Here is a 20,624-nt window from a genome sequence, read left to right as displayed (position 1 = left end):
AATGAGAATCAAACAGAGCGCTGTGCTGCGCCTCTCATTCACAATTCCTTTCACAGTGGAAGTCTGGCGTCTCCGTCAGTCCACACAGATTAGGCAAATGACATGCTGTATGTTCTAATGGTGACAGGGATATCGGCAAAGAAGTTATATTAAAGAAGGTAATTGGTTTAATGTAGCTTAAAAGTTTGTTTACGTTTAAAATTCTCATTCATAAAATAGGGTCTTTTGTGAAGAAAAGAAAAGGGGGATTTTAGTTCCTTTGATTGTACTTTTGTTTAGTTTGTTCAAGATAGAATGTCCTTCTTTTCTGGTTGAAGGGTGAGATGAAACACATCAGACGCATCTTTGTGAGATCAAAATATCGACATAAGCGTTATTTATTTCAAGTGTCACTATTTGAAGTAAACTTAAAGGAGAGAAATAAAGGGTAAAAATGGAGCAGGAGAGGATTTAGGACTGCATAACTCTGGAACATGACAAATCGTCCCTTGGCTGTGGCTACACATAGAATTTTCGGTATGGGAAGCATAAGGATTTCCAATTAACAATTGATCTTTATCGATTCCTTTACAACTAAAACCCCTTTTGTGTCTTTTCTTATTTTTTCTTTTTTTTTTTTTTTGCTGTGGCACTTTAGCATAATAGTTGCGGGAAACCTCACAGTAATGTTTTTCAAGAACTGTTAACAAAATAATGGCATGAAAATGTCATTTAGCACTGGTATTTTTATTATTATATTTAATGCGTTCTACATTCTCAACCCTATAACATGGCGATATGATTTGTGAATGTGATAACAAAATATAAATTAGGGCCAAGAGTTATTATTTTTGACTTATTCAACAAATAATCAGTGAAATTTCAATGAAAACTTTAGGACCTTTTTAAGGAATGGTACAATATTTTTTAAATGGAGGAAAACAGTATAGAAACAGAGTTGCACACAATATTGGGCTTGGAGCCTTTTTGTTACATTGATGTTTTTCATGATTATGTCATATAGTATTACATTCACTGTTCGATACAGAGAAGGTCAAGATATTTGAGGTGGGATGGGGTGGCAGAGGGATACAGACATTTGATGTGTTTCAAACTAGTTACTAGTAAGTTTCTTGTAGTTTCTTACAAAAAAAGTTTTTCACCTCTATATGCCTTTAAAAAAGTACGACACCAACTGCATGGAAAGTGCCACCTGCATGTTGATTCAAAGAATTTTGCTAATGAATGATGACTAGCAACTCTGCTAATAAGTAATTATAATAATCAGAACAAGTATTTGCATAATAATGATAAATATGTTCTCATTATAAAACTGTATAGAAATGTAGCAGAGAGATGCTGTGCCTGTATTTTTTGAGGGTATAATGCATTAGCATAAGGACACTCAGTGATCCAAACACCGAAACCTCTATGTATGTCTCCGCCCACTCTTCCAAAAGACACAACAAGATCTATATGTATGTAAATGAGCACTAATTAGCATAATGGTATACACAGGGCCATGGTGTTGCTATATGTTTACACTCTCTCTTTTAAATCTCTCTCAATCTCTCTTTGTCTAGTCTGTCCTCCTCCTCCTCTCTCGTTTTCAACCCCTCTGTCGTCTTCTCTGAACTGGAACAGGTGGAGTATTAATTATGCATTAAAATATACAGAGGACCAGCTATGATCCACTTGACTGCAGCCCTGTCGTTCTCCTCATCCTCATCTCTCCGTCCCTCTTTCTTTCTCCTCTTCCCAGTTTTTCTCTCCATTCCACTGTTGTTTGTGAATTGCAGGAGTTTATTTCCACACTGAGCACGTCTCGGGGAGTGAAAGGGGGTTTTGTTTTCGCGGCACACTTCCTCTTTTCCGACACTCTACCGCTGAGAAAAGAGAGAATCCCTGGAAATCTAGAGAATCTGTCCGTATCTTTCTCCTTTACTTTGTTCACTGCTGTTTTCTTTGACTGCGTTTGAATGGAAGGCCCAGGGCGAATAGACTAAACTGTTGTGACTTTTGCACACTATATTTTACCACATGCAGAAACACGTTCAGTGATTCTTTAAATGATGGAGATAAACGTTATAACCGGACATATTTTTAGAATCAAAAGAGATCTTTCAGAATCCATGCTGTAATTTGAATGATATTGTAATGTAGGCTCATTTCAGACAATCTGGTCGTTCCCATATCTTAAAATTACTTTCTAGTCCATATAACGGTAGCTTTACCAGCACTCAAATCTCAGATGTCCTTCTCCTGTCTGTATCACGAGAGCTTTAAGTGGACCACTGTCATCAGAGCTTCCAAAGCCAACATCAGGCCTCCCATATCTCCCGCTCTCTCCGCACACCTCATGGAGGAACATGAGCTGTATTTATAGATTGGCTTTATCAGGACTGTTACCTTTAACAGGCATCATTCAAATGGTCCCTAGCGCTGGGTGTATCTTTAAGTGCTCTATTAGACCACCTGTATAAGAGTCTCTCTTGTTGGCTTCTAAAAGCATCTTTAGTGTCTGTTGTCAGTTTATAAGTACAGCAGATAGGATATGTAGAAATGCTGAGAGAGGATATATATAAAATGCTGTTCAAAAGTTAGTTTTTTTTGTTTTTTGAAAGACATTTTTCTTTCAGCAAAGATACACAAAAGTGACAGTAAAGACATAATTTTACAAAAGATTTCTGTTCCAAATAAATGCTGTTCATTTAAACCTTTCTATTGATTGAAGAATCATGTTATCTTAAAATATTAAGCTGCACAACTGTTTTCAAAATTGTTAATAATAAAAAATATTTCTTGAGCACCAAATCAGCGTAGAATGATTTCTGAAGGATCATGTGACACTACAGACTGGAGTAATGATGCTGAAAATACAGCTTTACTATCACCATTGCAATTTTAGATTGCAATAATTTTTCACAATATTACTAATTTTATAGGATTTTGGATTAAATAAATGCAGCATTAGTGAGCAAAAGATTACAGCTTCTTTCGAAAATATTAAATAATCTTAAACTGACCCCAAACTTTTGATATGTCTTTGCAACTTTTTTTTTCTGAAGATGAACTGTTTTGATCTTCAGATATAACCATGACTCACAGTCTTTTAACTCATTTTTTTTAGACATGAATTTAAAAAAACAACAAATTTAACTTTGAAGTCAGAGGAGCTGTAAGTTTGAATTGCCTCCAAAGTTTTAGGGTTTGTTTTTCACTCTGTAGAGGATCGACCGCCTTGGGTGTAACACAAACAATTCTTACTCCAAATACAACAGAAACAAATAGGTTAAAAGTTCTTACAAATGAACACAGATGTCCCGAACAAAGATGCAGTGGCAGTCATCCTTGTGTTACAGGTGCACTTGACCCCAGAGCCTTAACTGTGCCCTTACATTAGAGGTGAAGAGACCGTTAGATGTTGTAACAGAAAGAGCTGTTGCTTTGTGTGTCCATTGATCTCTATATAGCTCAGGTTGGATGTGTTATGTTTAACAACAGTTAGAAAGTGCTCCTCATTGATGTCACGTCATTAGCTTTAAACTATGCTTGTAATCACAAAAAGGTGTTTACCTTATTTATATATGTGATTCATTATTGAGCAAACAGCAAGAAGAAAGAGGACCCCTTTCAATCCCTCTCCTCCGCTCTCTTCTCCACTCTGGGAAGTATCGATCCACTGGCTTGAAAATAACAAATTAGTTTGAGAAAGAGGAATTAAATGGTGATGGAAAGCAAGTGCGGGAAGCCAAATAGGCTGTGTGGAAAATCTCCGCAAAGTAATCCTTTAATTAAATTAGGAGAAGTACAACAAAGAAGTTGCTGTTTTTTTTTTCTTCCACCCTCTACTTTCCCCCTCTCTCATGTCTTTTAGACAGCAGCAGGTTCCAGAGGTTGCTAGGTAACTGGGATGGGTTTAGTTCCCGATGGCCAGGGGCGAAGGGGTTGTTGGCAGGATGTGGCAAGTGCAGTGGCTTTTTGTTGGCCGTAAGGAGAGGAAGAGGAAATGGAGGGACCACAGCAAGGTCAAAGGCTTGGCCAGTATTCGTGCTTTCATCCAAATTCAGATGCCGTGATGGGATCATAGTATGTGAGTGGGGTAGTGGAGCTGCGTCGAGATGCTGTGGGAACTCTATACTCACTACGCCATAATAGCAAATGCCTGTTCTGTGTGAAGTCATTGCGCACAAGCACCCTAGACCCCGGAGTGGAGCCTAGAGCCAAGTCATAGCCTTTGAGGCAGCCATACTCCTAGTATCTTGGTCAGACGCCTCACAGTGCCGCGAAGGAAACGTACTACAGGGTGTCTCCCCAAGGATACACCACTTAAATGGACGTGGTAAGCAGCTAAGGCCGCCATTTACACCTTTAGTGTGGAGGGGGATAGACCTGCGGAGAAACGCTCCTGCAGGAACTCTAGCACTGCAATCACAGAGCAGATAACTGGGTCCAGCTGGTGCTCTCCGCACCAGGAAGTGAAGAATTTCCACTTCAAGGTGTAGAGTTTCCTCGTGGAGGGAGCTCTGGAGTTGAGGATGGTCTCAACAACCTCAGTTGAGAGACCTGAACTTATGAGCTGGGCCCCCTCAGAGGCCAAGCCCAAAGTTTCCACAATTCTGGGCGGGGGGAAGGATCAACCCGCTCAACTGAGAGAAAAAGTCCCCCCCGAGCGGAATCTCCAGAGGAGAGCCATGGAGGAGAGACTCTAGGTCCGAGAACCATACCCGGGCCTGCCAACGCGGGGCTAATAACAGAAGATGGGCCCCGTCCCAGCGAACTCTCTCCAGAACTCCCTGGAGCAGAGAGATCGGAGGAAATGCATACAGACGTGACCTTGGCCACATCTGCATCATAGCGTCCAGCCCCAGAGGAGCTGGCTGACTGAGTGAGAACCGCAGTGGACAGTGTGTGTTCTCTAAGATGTGAAAAGGTCTGCTTGTGCTTGACCAAAATTTTTCTTAGGAGCTCCACCACCTGGGGGTGGAGTCTCCATTCCCCGGGCCTCAGCCCCTGCCTCGACAGGATGTCTGCTCCTGGATTATGTAAGAGACCACCGATGTGTTGTCCGAGCAAACAAGCACATGGTGACCTCTCAGGTCTAGCAGGAAGTGCTTGAGAGATCGAAACACAGCCGTAATTTCTAGCCGATTTATGTGCCAAGAAAGTAGATGGTCCTGCCAAAGACGTTTCGCCGAGCGACCACTCATGATTGCCCCCCAACCTGTGAGGGAAGCATCCGTTGATAGCGTACGCGTCGACAAGAAGCCCCCAGCACTGGGCCTTGGGTGAGGAACCAAGGTTTGTTCCACATGACTAAGGCACGTAGGCATCGCCGCGTGACCTTGATCATGCGAAACGGATTTCCCCTCGGAGAAAACCCCTTGGTCCTGAGCCACCACTGCAGGGGTCTCATGTACAGGAGGCCAAACGTTATTACGTTGGACGCAGCTGCCATGAGACCCACCAGTCTCTGAAACGGTTTCGCAGTAAATGACTGGCCTAGTTTTACCTAGGCCGAAGGGAAGAACCTGATATTGGTACACTTCGCCCCCGAAAGCGAACCTCAGGGACTTCCTGTGTGGAGGACGGAAGGCTACATGGAAGGACGCGTCGGACTGAATCTGTGACACAGTCTGTTTGAATGTAAGCATCCATCCTTCTTTGGAACAATGAAGTAACGGCTGTAAACCCCTGACTCCCTACTGGGAGGAGGAACCCTTTCTATACCCTCCTTTTGCAGAAGAGTCTGTACTTCTTGCTCCATAACCAGAGCCTGCTCGGGGTCCACCACGTAGGGAGGACCCCTAGAAATCTGGGCAGAAGAACCGAACTGAATTCTGAAACCATTTCTATAGTGAGCAGGACCCAACGAGATATATTTGACAGTAGCTTACACGCTGCCAAAAAATCTAGTAAGGGGACCAGTCTCTCGAGACTGGCCTCTGGTATTGGTCGAAAAGCCACTTCAGTGCCCTGTAACAGCGAACCGGCAGGGAACAACCAAACTGACTGTTCTACGACCCTCCTCGGAGGATCGTTCAGGAACGCTGACACCTCGGTGCCCTGAACCAGCGAACCAGCAGGGAACAACCGAACTGGCAGCGCTGCGACCCTCATCAGAGAGTCGCTTCCCAGGAATGATTACATATCTAGAGCCTGCTCGGGATCCACCCTCTGGTATTGGTCGAATAGCCACTTCGGGGCCCTGTAACGGCTAACCGGCAGGACACAAACCGAACTGACTGTTCTACGACCCTCCTCGGATCCGAGCCACGACTCTTTCTGCAGCCCTGTAATCTACGCGCTTCCTTGGCACACGCGAGATCGAGTCACATAAACTTTATTGCAGACCCGTAATCTACGTGCTGCCTCGGCAAACGCGAGATCCGAGCCAAATCTTTATTGACTTTCTTCCCTCGAAAAGAAAGCCAACAAGAGCAGAGTGAAAACTCTCGTTAGTGCATTTTTTACACGTCGGGAATTTATGAATGAACACTGTAAGCCCCAATTTACCAGAGCTGACCATGCATGCTCCACTCTCAAACAAACAACACATGAATCACGTGTGTCCCCACTCGTAATGAAGCGAGGGCAGGTACGAACACACGATCCAAGGCTGTTTGCTCTCCATACTCCTGTCTAATATATATATATATATATATATATACGGTATATATGCTTGTGGACAGACAACAATGAATAGACAGAGACAGAATCACACAGAGCGCTTGCTGAAGGCACAGAAGCTAGCGTGGTCTGCTTTCAGGTGTGCTTTATAGTTTCCTGGTCGATGACGTCACCCGCCTATTATGTCTCGTCTCTCCATTGGACTGATTATACACGTGCTTCACGACGCAATCACACAGGGGCATTCCCACAGCGTCTCGACGCAGCTCGAGTTCCCTTGAAAGGGAACCAAGTTTACATAACAAAATTTGCTTCTTTTTTTTTTTTTGTTACAGGAAGCAGAATATATTGGTTATCATTATTAGACAGGGGCGTTTCCTCTGAGGAGGCAAGGGAGGCAGTGTCTCCTAAAAAAACTGGATGAGAAAATAATCGGTATTGCATCAAATAAAACAGCACAAATATTACAATATGTGACATTAAAAAGTGTAAAAGTCAGTCGTTTTTATAAAGGAACAGTGTCCAACAGCGACACCCGCAGGTGGAGTTACAGTGGGAGGTGCGCCTCCTCTGTCCCAATGGACTTAGTTCCCCCAAAAATTTGTTAGTTCCCCCAAAAATGAAAATGAAAATTCTGTCAGTAATTACACCCTAATGTTGTTCCAACCCCGTAAGACTTTCGTTCATCTTCGGAACACAAATGAAGATATTTTTGATTAAATCTGAGAGCTGTCTCACTCCTCCATATGCTTCTATTGTAATTAAAACCTGCCGGCCCAGAAAGTTAGTAAAAACATTGTTAAAATAGTCCAAGTGACTACAGTGGCTCAACCTTAAGTTTATCAAGTGACGATAATACTTTTTGTGCGCAAAACCCCCCAAAAATAACGACTTTATTCAACTATTCATCTTCTTTTGTGTTGGCCTCTGAGTGAGTTCACGCAATGTAACAGCGTAGCGCTTTTGGGTTGTACGTCAGAACGTAGGCTCACTATTGGCCAGTATCACACACATGACCAGCGTCGGCCAATAGTGAGCAATAGTGAGTTATGACGTACAACACATCTTGATATCGTCAAGCGGGACATGAATGTCTTTAACATCAACCCTGACCGATGGCATCACCTTGCGGAAGACCGGGGAGCTTGGCGGTCTGCGCTGACAGAGGGCACGACTCTGTCCTGCCATGCTTACACCAGCTTTTGCACAGAAAGACGGCATGTTAGACACCGTTCAGATCGGCGCTTGCGCTGCAAAAGGCCTTGATGATTACATAGTTATAGGAAAAAAATACAAAATAGATTTGTATGTGTTCTCTCTTTTTTATGTATGTTTATTTAACCAGGAAAATTAAGTGTAACTGACATACATTTATATTTGATATACAATATATAAAAAATGTGAGAACTTTGCCTCATTTTAAAACACCACCGCACACCACTGATATTGGAGAATATTAATGTTGGTGCTGTGTATATAATTTTTATAGTTGATTTTAATTCCACATGTAAAAGGAATCAAGTTTTTTTCAAACTCTTGTCTTTATAATAAAATTAAAAAAACCTTTCCTTTGGCCGTCGTACATTTTCCCAAAGCCCATTTATTTGATAGTACATTACAGATTTTATCTCACTTTCTAAATGGTAAAAGCCTGTTTTTGCATTCACTTGCACTGCATTTCCACTGTGTTTTCATGTAAACATCTACCAGACAGATGTGTTTGACCATTCCACTCACATCTCTCCTCATTTGCAGCATTTTTTTGTGGCGCTCAAGTTAAAAAAAGTTACATTTTGTACAAAATAATACCAAGAACTTTTTTCATTCTACTTCTCCTGCGTCTCCCTTTTTTAAAATAAAAAAAGGCCCAGACACCGTTAAAAAAGTAAAAAATTCTTCCTAACATACATTTGCATTATGGCCTGTTAATATGTTGTGCTCTTGAAGTAGTATCAGAGTTATAGAAAAAAAGCGATCTCGTCTTTGTACAGCGTGTACCGAAGCAGCACTGATTCTGCTTACAGCTGTGATGCCATTTCCAGCTGGTCCGCTCTCCGTACCTTCTCGTCGAAAGTCCTGTAACCCCACTTGACACAACACTCACAGCGCACATCAGTGATACCCCACGTATACGCACACAAAGTTCTTCCTGCAATGTCCCTGCAGCTATTAGAACAGTTCATTAGCCCAGATAAATGACTGAGGCTCTGACTGGCCTTCTAGCGCTGCTGCTAAAAAGAGCTCACGTCTCTGCCCATTAGCCGGACATGGCGGACGATGACAGCAGCAGGACCGGCCTTGTCACACTGCATGGGTCCCGAGATGAAGCTCACACTAACTGACGGCTGTCAGTGAGAGCACTCCCCGCTGTTAGCACTTCCTCAAGGCTACTTCTGGCCCCCAACACACACACACACACATTTAGTGTCATCATTCACAGCAGGAGGCGCTCTGTCAGAATGAATGAAACTGTGTCTGCCTTAATGACAGGCATGGTGACGGCACCAGTATGTCACGGCGAGGGTCTCACGGATGTGGTTGGATGAGTTTGAGTCATCCTCGTGATCATTATCTGTCTAGTAGAGGGTAGAGAGAGAGAGAATAAAAAAGAACAAGACAGAGAAAGAGAGAGCAAAGACCCTCTGGCTTATTCTGTTCTACTGCTACCCACTCCCCCAACACTTCAGCTAATGACTGTATGCTGCACTTTAGATTTCACCTTTATAATTGAGACATAAACATATTTCAGCAGGATCATATGGGAAGAGGCTCTTTTTCAGAAATGTATTTTCACGAAGTAAGCCCTATACGGACAGGACTAGTTTTCTAAACGACATTTGAGTTACAGTTTTTATCACTCGACGTTTGTGATTTACCGATTCAGACCGGACTAAAATCTGAGTGTGTGTTTTCTAGATGTGGGCATTACAGAAGGTCATGAGGTACATCACGTATGAAGTATGTTTTTAATTGATTATTTATTGATATAATTTTAATTGATTATAAAACCCTATTTAAGTAAACTTTACAAGAAGTGGCTGTTTATAATAAACCCACATAAGGGAGCAACGAAATCTAGACAAGTATCTCACCTGACGATTTGGCTCTATTTATTAATTTTATCATTTTATTTTTTCATCGGATTCCATCCAAATTGAAATGAAATGAAAGCATCCCAAAGATTGGTGCGCAAACGGTTGCTCAAGTAGGTCAAAATACAACGTCAGCAATCACAAACATTCGCATTCAGACGGGATTAGATTTCTCAGATGACCGTTGAGTTAACCTGTAAGACAGTAGGTCATTTGCCCTGGAATTTTTACAAATGTTGTGTGAGGAAAAACAGACTTGGTAGATTCGGACCTGATTAAAATCGCAAAGTACGTCTGTGAAACACGAATTTCTCTAACATCCCCCTGGAGAACTAGTCCCGTCCGAATAGTTTGACAAGATAATTGACCCTGATAAATTCAATTTTATATAACAGATTTTGATTTTACTTTCTTTCTGATTGCTACATGCCAATTATCACTATATTTAAGTAAAGAATCATTTCCAACATGCAATAGTGTTATGCGTCATTATACAATTGATATAGCAGTATCAGAGTTATTGAAAAAAAAAATCGCTCACTTTTCTACTCCACACCACTCTCATAATCTGTTACTTTTGATTGGACATCAATTTAAAAAAAGAAAAACTTGTTTTTCCCCCCTACATAATAGTGTGGTGTGTACTGTATCCACCTCCTTGCAAAGTTGAATATGTATTTGTTTCGCTCTAAATCAAGATTTTTTTTTTTCCATCTAATTTATTTCCAGAAGTTCCAGTTGATTGATATTTGTGCTTTATTCTGTCTGCAGTCCATTCGTGAGGTGACGGGCTATGTGCTTGTGGCTCTAAATCAGTTTGAATATCTGCCCCTGGAGAATCTTCGCATCATCCGCGGCACCAGGCTGTATGAAGACCGCTACGCCCTGGCTGTATTCCTCAACTACCGCAGAGACGGCAACTTCGGTCTCCGTCAGCTTGGCCTTAAGAACCTCACAGGTACAATAGGAGCCTACGAGTCCACAGGTCACATTTTTTTTGCTTCTCTTTTGTGAATGTTCTTGATTGAGCATACATTCTTTGTTTAAGATGGTTTGTCGTTTTTTGATATCCACTTTAATGCTATGATCCCTGCTGAAATCACTCATTACAACATCAATAACTGCGTCTGGCTGAGAATGTATATCTGTCGTATATAATCACACAGTAAATTTCACTGGTCGAGGCCTTTGTGAAGTTGGCGAGTGCTTACTGATCTCTCTCGGAGAAATGAGAGGGGGAGGATTTATGAATATCATACTAAATTGATTTCACACAACTTCCATCAGAAATGACTTAGCTGGTTTTCTAACTGGTGGATGGATGAGGACCGACGCTGGCAGTGAAATACAGCTAAATATCTGCACCTGGAATTGGATCCATAAAACTCAGTGAGAGGTTTGGGGAACGCTGGAGCTTGAACAGCTTGATGATGGCACTGCTCTGATATGAACCAAGGCTTTATTATAGTTTAGATCTGTCAGTTTTGCAGGAGTGGTAAAGGCTAATCTTCTTGAGTGCCAGAGAGTCTACACCGGATAGGGTTTACCTGTGTTAAAGTTTGAATTTCTTTTGGCTATATTTGTAAACATTAAAAAATATTTCAGTGGCAATTTTATTTAAGACTACTCTGGAAGTATGCATTTCCCTAAATTGTATTTTAACGTCTCTTATTGTCACGAAACTGCTCAGAGACACGACGGTTAAGATCCGAATGCAGCTTTAATAGGGACAGTCCAGACACGTAATCCAATAAACAGGCAAAGGTCAAATACACAGGTAGGCAGTCCAAACGAACCAACAGGCAAAACAGGCAGGGGTTAGGGTCAGAGGCAGAAGAATAATCCAAGGAACAGGCAAGAAATCCAAAAACCGGGAGACAGGAATCCAGGGAGAAACGCTCGCGAATGCAGTGTAACAACATACAAAACTTCGCAGTGAGTGAATGAGTGAACATGGTATAAATAGGCTGAGACTAACAGGGTAATGAGACACAGGTGAATGCAATCAGTGATGATGAGTCCGGGCAGTGAGTTTTGGGAAATGTAGTTTGTGATGGAGTTATAAAAGTCTGGTGTGGAGTGCCCTCTGGTGGCTCTCAAGGGCACGCCAGCTGGTGACCATTACACTTATGTTCACCATTTTTATTTTCTCGGGATTCTTTAATGAATATGAAGTTTTTAAAAATCAGCATTTATAGATTTTTCTTTTTTTTTTGTAACAGTGTGCGTACTCCCACCTTTGATTAATTTAATGCACTCTTTAATGCACTCAAAAAAAAAAACTCACTGACCCCAAACTTTTGAACAATGTTTTTAAATGTTTTTTTAAGTATTTTATGGTCACCAAGGGTGCATTTATTTGGTTGAAAAAAATAAATAAACATAACAAAACAGTAATATTGTGCAAATTTCTGGCAATATAAAATAACTTTCTCATTTTAATATATTTTAAAATGTAATTATATACTGTATGTATGTATATATATATACTGAATATATAAACATGATACATCCATTTAACATGATAGTCGTACAGTGGCATATAACAGAAACATCAGTTACTCACCAAGCAGTGTGTGTGTGAATCATGTATATTTGTACAAATATAGCCTACGTTATTTTGATTTACACTAGTAAGTTAGTAACACTAAGTTACACTAAGTTTTTTCATTACATGATTGCTCATTCTTCTTAAAGGAAGAAAGCATTATGTATTTTCCATTTAGATGAGGAATAAAGACATAAGGGTAAACATAATTAATCTATTTACTGTGGTTTGTCTGTGAAGGACCTTTTTTCAACATCTCTGCTCTTTGTACCACACCTATTGTGTGGTGCCTATTAAATATTCTTCAGTATTGTTCAGTTTGAGTTCGTTAAAATGTTGTTCATTCACTGCAAGGACATACATACATGCAGTATATACTCATTCAGAGGTTTCTGAATTGTTATTTTGAATCAGTAGCTAAATTCAAATGTATGATGAATACTCATCATGGGTTAAAAAAAATATGAGGCCAAACACAAAGACAGACACCAAACACAAACCTCTGTGGAGTCAGACGTTGTGGTAAATATACATTTCATAATTCAAAACCGGAATGAGTTGGGGGGGATTTTGTAAGTGTCTCTGTTCTTTCTGCTTCACTACCAGGGCCAGTTGGAAATGTCTCTTCTTCACAGTACCTGATCATTTGTGTTATACAACAACTTCCTTCTGATTGGCTAATGGCACTAGTATAAGTGCATGGGCCTGACATTTACCATGCTCCACTTTTGTCTTCTTTGGCAAATTAATAGTATGTCTCCTCTTAAATGATCCTCCAGACACATCCATAATGGCACAGACTGTAATAGTTGTTGGAGGTGGTAGTAATTGCATCTGTACTTTTATTATGGTCACACTGTGATCATGAAACTTAACAGGACCAGAACTGTTTACGATCAAACTAGTAATCTTAACCAGCATTAATCAGTGGCGATTACCAGTCAGCCTTTGGTGTGAGGAACCAGAATGCAGAGTGTTCTTGTAATGCTGAAGAAGAAGATTTGGGCTCTAAATTGTGAGCAGTGCCACTTACTTTCTTTTCAATCCACTAAGACTATTTTCATCTGCATGTATTTATTTTTCTAATATTGTTGTCAACAGCAGTTTACAGTATACATCTTATCAGTTTGAGTTATCACATGGAATCAAATCCATCATTGAACAAATGATACATTACCAAAAAAAAACGGAGACACTTTTTTTAGGATTCTTTGATGAGAAGAAAGTTCAAAATCTGAATTTATCAAAATTTATTTGAAACAGATTTTTTTTTGTAACAGTGTAAAAGTCTTTATTTTCACTTTTGATGCATTTTATGCATACTTTGCTGAATAAAAGTATACAGTTTTTTCAAAAACATCATACTTGCCCCAAACTTTTGTACAGTAATTCTCTGAAGCTTAATCTTTAGTGCATAAGCATAAACTGATTAAAATAATTATGTCTTGAATGCAATGTAAATTGCTTTAGATGATAGTTTATGTAAAATGTATAAATGTAAATATATCCCAACTTAAAATGAGGAGGCGACTACAAGCCATTTCTAGTTTGATTCCTTCTGGTTTGTTGACTTTTTTGTATGCACAATGAATGGTATAAGTTTGGGGCGGGACTATCTGTTTGTGACCTGTGGCAGACAAGGGTAGAAAGAGTTGCACTTGTTTTTTTTTTGTTTTGTTTTTTGTTTTTTGGCGCATTGCATTGAAATTGCTTTAGTCTGTATCTCTGCAAAAGGGACAATTACGATGTGAAATATGGCTAGGTATTTAACCTAGTGCACGTAAATGGTTCAGGAACACTGTCTGTCTCTTATGGAACAATGTTTCTGGTCCAGAAAACACCGTCATTCACTTGCTGTGGCTAGGCAAAGGAAATAGAGCAGAGAGCGACATGGCATAGCAGACCGGGTAAATAATTTAAGCCGTGTGTATTGTTCCACTTACTCTGTCCCCAGTCCACTCGAAGCAGCGTACATAACCCAAATGCCACATTGCAATGCTGACATCACTTAAAGCCTAACTGTGCTTCATTAAATGCTGTATTCTTGGAAGATGACAGTGTTTAGGAACGTCGAGAAGACCAGGTGCTCCTAGAGGAGTGTGATCCCCTGTCTTTGGCAGACTAACACGGAACAGCGCTGGAGTTAAGGAACGTTTGAAATCCCAGCCATGCCCACAAGGAAGGAGACAGCACAGAAGCTCTGCTCACTCGTTTACTCACAATCTCTCATCCATCTCTCTTCCTGCATACATTCAATGGTTACACTTTATTTTAAGGTGACGTAGTTACATTGTACTAACTCAAATAAGTGCTGAGTAGTATTAATTAACTACATGTACTTACTGTAGAGTTATGGTTAGCGTTTGGTTTAGGGTTGGTTGTAAATATGCTTAAGTTCCTAAAATAAATACATGTAGTAACTTGTAACTATACGTTAAAGTGTCACCCATTCATTCTTTTCTTGTTCTCCGAAGTCTTTGTGAAATTGACTTTCGCTGCCCTCTCAACTTTATCTGTATATTTCTCGTGCTTTCATTGAGCAGTACAGCAAAGTATTATAGAGGCCTAGAAGAAGCTGCATGTTTCTTCCACAGCAATAAGAAAGCGACTTCGGAATTGTAGCGAGCTTGTTCTTTCAAAGATAGTTCACCCAAAAGTGAAAATTGTCATTAATTACTCGCCCTCATGTAGTACCAAACTTTCATGACTTTCCTTCTTCTGTGGAAAGCAGATATTTTGGAGAGAATAAAAAATATCTGTGTTTTTTGCTGGTGCAATGAAATTCAACAGGGTCTAGTGTTGTTTATGCCCTGTCAAACCTATATGCATAGCTTGCAACAACATAAGGGGGAGTAAATGATGGCATAACTTAAAACTTCCAAATGAATTGACTCAGTAAAATGAATCGAATAATTGCAGGATTCCATGGGTGACGTGAGTCGTGACACAAATAGAGCAATGTAACGTTTTATCAAAGTTTGCCACCACTTGTTGGAAATACTAGGAAGAAACCGCTTAGTCACTTACTCCCAACACTGGTCTTCTAAATGTTGAACTCAGTCAGCGCCCTGTAACCCTGAGACAGATCAAAGCTGGAACAGAGCCCGGTAACATCTCTCTCGCTCTCCGTCAAGGACTATCAGCTTGTCAGACCTACATTATGAGCCTTTTGATCCCCCGTCACATTATCATGTCATTCCTCTCATAGCAGTTCTCCAGAGATGTGTAAAGTGATCAATACCATCCATAAATGATATCTAAGAGAATAAAGGCTATTAACTGCGCTGGGTCTAATCCCGAATCTGATCAAACCAGCCTGTCGGCATTGCTACTAGAGTTGAAATCCACAGAGGTATAAATTGCCCTGGATAAAATCAATTTGTCGCTGGTATATTCTGATATTGCTCTATTGATTTTCTGAGAGGTGGTGTGTGGGCGACACAGTGATGTGGTGCTCGGGCTTCCCTTGTGACTGGCTTTCAAACGTCCTCCCTGCTGGGTTATTAAGTCAGAGTCAATGGAGTGAGCTATTTGAACTATTTGTTTGAATGCTAAATGGTACAACGCTACCTTTACTACGCCTCGAAAAGCATTTGAAACATTTGAATGTTGTTGATTAAGGATTTTTTAAAATAATAGCTACGATTTTTTTCTATTTTTTATTTCTTTTTAATAGTTTTAGGCTTTTTATATCTCCTGTGTCTTTTCATTTGGCTTCCACAATATGATGTGAATTTGCCCACTAGCAAACTCACTGGTACAACTGTCCATGTTTTTTGTTTTGTGTTTGTTTTTACTGTCTGATTGGCAACACTTTCTATGAAGGATGTATGTGTAATACATTAAATGCTAGGAGTCAAAAGTTTGGACACACATGACTGAATACATTTTTCTCATGATCTTCAAAACCTTTACATATAGTGGCTTTTGCCTTAATATTTTAAATCAGTTTATGTGTGTGTGTGTGTGTGTGTGTGTGTGTATATGTAGTATGTCTGCCTAGCAACAATAATAGATAAACGTATTCTTTATGCTTCAATAATGCCTTATAAAATATAATACGTCTTATACATTGCCTGTTCTCATAAATAATTGCAACAGTTAACAATACATTATGTATAATAATAAAATAATATCCGTGCTTGTATCATGTCCTTTGTTGTATTTTTTTACTCTTTTAAGTGTAAGAATGAATAGCTCAATATAATCATGAATTATAGCTCTGGTTACAATTATTCATGGAAAGATGTTATGGATTAGGATGTGCATTGTAATGTTTCATGTATACAGGCATCATAGAAAGTGTTACCATCTGCTACTGTCAGTCCAGAAGGAGCTGTGTCGTCTTGTGTCCGTGTCCTCAAAGGCCTCGAGAGGCTGGTGATTTGTAATAATTATACCTCGTCCCACTGCTGAGGCAAAGGTTAAACTTCGCATCCTTTCTTTGACATTTCAAAGTGGCGCTCCGTCGTCAGAAGAATTAGAATGTTTTGTTCATGCCTAGGCAAAACATTTTTTTACTCAACATTTGTGCACCTCATTGTTTCTTGTTATTTCTTTCAGCAAATGCAGCTTTGACTGTAAATACCTCAGAACAATAACAACCTCCATAAGAACAGACGAGTGTGTAAATTTAACTGTTTCCTTTTTCTTTTTCAGCTAGTTTACTGTTTCTTTAGTTTTCTGTCGTCTGTATTATTTCTCCCACTTTCTATTTTTTGCCCTTGATGAGTGCTTTTGATTATTACACATTATTTTCTTCTCTACCCAGAATTTGAATAGAAAACGATCAATGTCAAAGTAATTGTATGTAATATTGACAGCGAGTGGTTGAAATGTGTACTGCAGTTCAAATTCAAAATATCGGAGAGGGTTGTTTCTCCCGCCCCCTCCTCATCAGACTTCATGCGCAAACGGGCTGCCAAATCGAAGACACACAACAGGAACGATAACAATTGACACTACGAGCCTAACTGTAAGTTGATGAGTTGATTTACAGTATTTGCATTTTAATATGCCTCTAATATGAGCTTTTTAGATGGATGCTGAGGCTTTTTAGGTCGGGTAGAATCTGCGATCTCTGACCTAATATGTTTGCTGGCTTCCATGGCTGCAATACACTGCATTTCAGGCCAACTGGCAACACAGGGTGTCGAAGTACTATTGGGTAAGTTAGCAAAAGCTGGGATCATTCAGACCAAAACAAAAACAGACATTCCGACACGGAACACATTTCAAAGTAGAATAACTGGCTGTAGCATTGTTTTTCGGAAAAAGTATGTGAACTTAGCATGTTTTCTAAATCTCTGCAAACATATTATGGTATTTTTGTAGAATATCTACACTCACCGGCCACTTTATTAGGTACCCCATGCTAGTAACGGGTTGGACCCCCTTTTGCCTTCAGAACTGCCTCAATTCTTCGTGGCATAGATTCAACAAGGTGCTGGAAGCATTCCTCAGGGAGTTTGGTCCATATTGACATGATGGCATCACACAGTTGCCGCAGATTTGTCGGCTGCACATCCATGATGCGAATCTCCCGTTCCACCACATCCCAAAGATGCTCTATTGGGTTGAGATCTGGTGACTGTGGAGGCCATTTTAGTACAGTGAACTCATTGTCATGTTCAAGAAACCAATTTGAAATGATTAGAGCTTTGTGACATGGTGGAAGTAGCCATCAGAGGATGGGTACATGGTGGCCATAAAGGGATGGACATGGTCAGAAACAATGCTCAGGTAGGCCGTGGCATTTAAACGATGCCCAATTGGCACTAAGGGGCCTAAAGTGTGCCAGGAAAACATCCCCCACACCATTACACCACCACCACCAGCCTGCACAGTGGTAACAAGGCATGATGGTTCCATGTTCTCATTCTGTTTACGCCAAATTCTGACTCTAACATCTGAATGTCTCAACAGAAATCGAGACTCATCAGACCAGGCAACATTTTTCCAGTCTTCAACTGTTCAATTTTGGTGAGCTCTTGCAAATTGTAGCCTCTTTTTCCTATTTGTAGTGGAGATGAGTGGTACCCGGTGGAGTCTTCTGCTGTTGTAGCCCATCCGCCTCAAGGTTGTGCGTGTTGTGGCTTCACAAATGCTTTGCTGCATACCTCGGTTGTAACGAGTGGTTATTTCAGTCACTGTTGCCCTTCTATCAGCTCGAACCAGTCTGGCCATTCTCCTCTGACCTCTGGCATCAACAAGGCATTTCCGCCCACAGAACTGCCGCTCACTGGATGTTTTTTCTTTTTCGGACCATTCTCTGTAAACCCTAGAGATGGTTGTGCGTGAAAATCCCAGTAGATTAGCAGTTTCTGAAATACTCAGACCAGCCCTTCTGGCACCAACAATCATGCCACGTTCAAAGTCACTCAAATCAACTTTCTTCCCCATACTGATGCTCGGTTTGAACTGCAGGAGATTGTCTTGACCATGTCTACATGCCTAAATGCACTGAGTTGCCGCCATGTGATTGGCTGCTTAGAAATTAAGTGTTAACGAGCAGGTGTATTTAAGTAGGTGTACCTAATAAAGTGGCCGGTGAGTGTATATCATGATAATTATATGGTTTCCATAATAAATTCTTGTAAGGGTTGGGTGCAATTAAGCGTTCACTTTCCTCTTCTTAGATTACCTTTGATTAGATGTATTATATGATATTATCATGAATCTCTGAATGCCTCTCACTCAGAATTGTAGTAGCACTGCTCATTATTCTTATTTTCAGCTGTGGAAAATGGGCTTCAACGTCCTGTCCTTCATGCAAGCTATTTATTTTCCTGCCTTTTAGAACAAATTATCTTGAAAGAGGACTTTGTTTTGTCAAGGTTTGTGTCTGTGCTGTCTCAAGGTTCTAATTTTGTGCTGTACGCTAGTTTTTTTTATAGATTGTTCTGTCAACCTGTCTTTAACATTAACTTGATCAGAGGCTTTTTGTATCAGTAAATGGTGGGTTTTTGTGTGGTTTATGCCATTTTGTTTACTTTCAGCTTCGCTCTAAAGCATTAGCATTGTTTTTCTATATTAGTTTTTTTCTGTATTGAATTGATAGAGACATTTTACAGATGCACAAGTGCACACTTTGACACAGGACATTCGAATACTGCACTCTTTATGTACTGACATCTGTGTTGTCACTGTAACTTACATTGTATCTTGAAAATGTGACCTGTGAATGTGCACAGTTACTGGTACTGCTCTCATGTGTTTTGTGGTTTTGTCTACCTTCTACTGCTGCTGTTTCTTGCAGATTCACATGATATTTCCTCCACCTGTTGTTTCATAAATAATGTATTATTCTTTCTTTCTTTCTTTCTTTCTTTATTTCAAGGATAGCCCCTTGAGATGTACCATCTCATTTTCGAGGGGGTCCTTACAATAATGACAAACAAAACAAGATGATAAAGAGTAAATATTAAAGGGATACTCCACTTTTTTTGGAAATAGGCTCATTTTACAACTCCCCCAGAGTTAAACTGTTGAGTTTTACCGTTTTTGAATCCATTCAGCCGATCTCCGGTTCTGGCGGTACCACTTTTAGCATAGCTTAGCATACATCATTGAAGTGGACAAGACCATTAGCATTTCTAAAAGAAAAATGACCAAAGAGTTTCGATATTTTAAATAGGCCACCTTCCGTCAACACAACGGAACTATTTTCAGGCGCTGCGTCATATCATTACGCCTGCTGCTCTCATGGTACGGCAGTGAAGTTTCTTGATTATTACGCAGGAATGAGAGTATAGTTCCTAGCCATATCAGCCTAGAAAATCGCAACTTTACATTTTCCGTCGGTCTTAGTGCACGATGTAACTACAGAAGAGTCAAGTTTTAAATAGGAAAAATATCGAAACTCTTTGGTCATTTTTTTTTTAGAAATGCTAATGGTCTTGTCCACTCCAATGATGTATGCTAAGCTATGCTAAAAGTGGTACCGCCAGAACCGGAGATCGGCTGAATGGATTCAAAAACGGTAAAACTCAACAGTTTAACTCTGGGGGAGTTGTAAAATGAGCCTATCTCCAAAAAAAGTGGAGTATCCCTTTAAAGATAATTCGAAACACATAAGTACAAAGACACACACACACTCACACACACACACTCACACACACACACTCACACACACTCCAACAATGCTCCCTGAAACTAGCCCCCCACCCCCTCACCAGCCAATAATGCACAGACTATGCACAGACAAGGTATGAAAAAAAAGGAGAAAAAAGAAGTATATATATATATATATATATATACATAAAAAATATAGAATATAAAAAATAATAACAATAATAATAATAATAAAAAAAAATAAAAAAAATAATAATAGATAAATAAATAAATCCCTTTACAAAAAATAGAGATAGACATTT

The 20,624-nt window shown here is 40.1% G+C and overlaps 1 protein-coding gene across 1 annotated transcript in view; it reads left to right on the top strand.

Moving 5' to 3' along the window:
- The window catches only part of erbb4b (erb-b2 receptor tyrosine kinase 4b), a 183,119-nt gene that overhangs the window by 34,849 nt on the left and 127,646 nt on the right, over positions 1–20,624 (top strand). Inside the window, exon 2 of the mRNA XM_056263228.1 lies at positions 10,473–10,659. Within this exon, the coding sequence (XP_056119203.1) occupies positions 10,473–10,659 (187 nt within the window). The remainder of the gene's footprint in view (positions 1–10,472; positions 10,660–20,624) is intronic.

The sequence above is a fragment of the Rhinichthys klamathensis genome, unplaced genomic scaffold (genome assembly GCF_029890125.1).
Source record: "Rhinichthys klamathensis goyatoka isolate OS25496 unplaced genomic scaffold, OSU_Roscu_1.1 h1tg000201l_1, whole genome shotgun sequence".
NCBI classification, from domain to species: domain Eukaryota; kingdom Metazoa; phylum Chordata; class Actinopteri; order Cypriniformes; family Leuciscidae; genus Rhinichthys; species Rhinichthys klamathensis.
The sequence above is the reverse complement of the archived record's forward strand: the minus strand, read 5'-3'. Positions and strand labels throughout refer to the sequence as shown.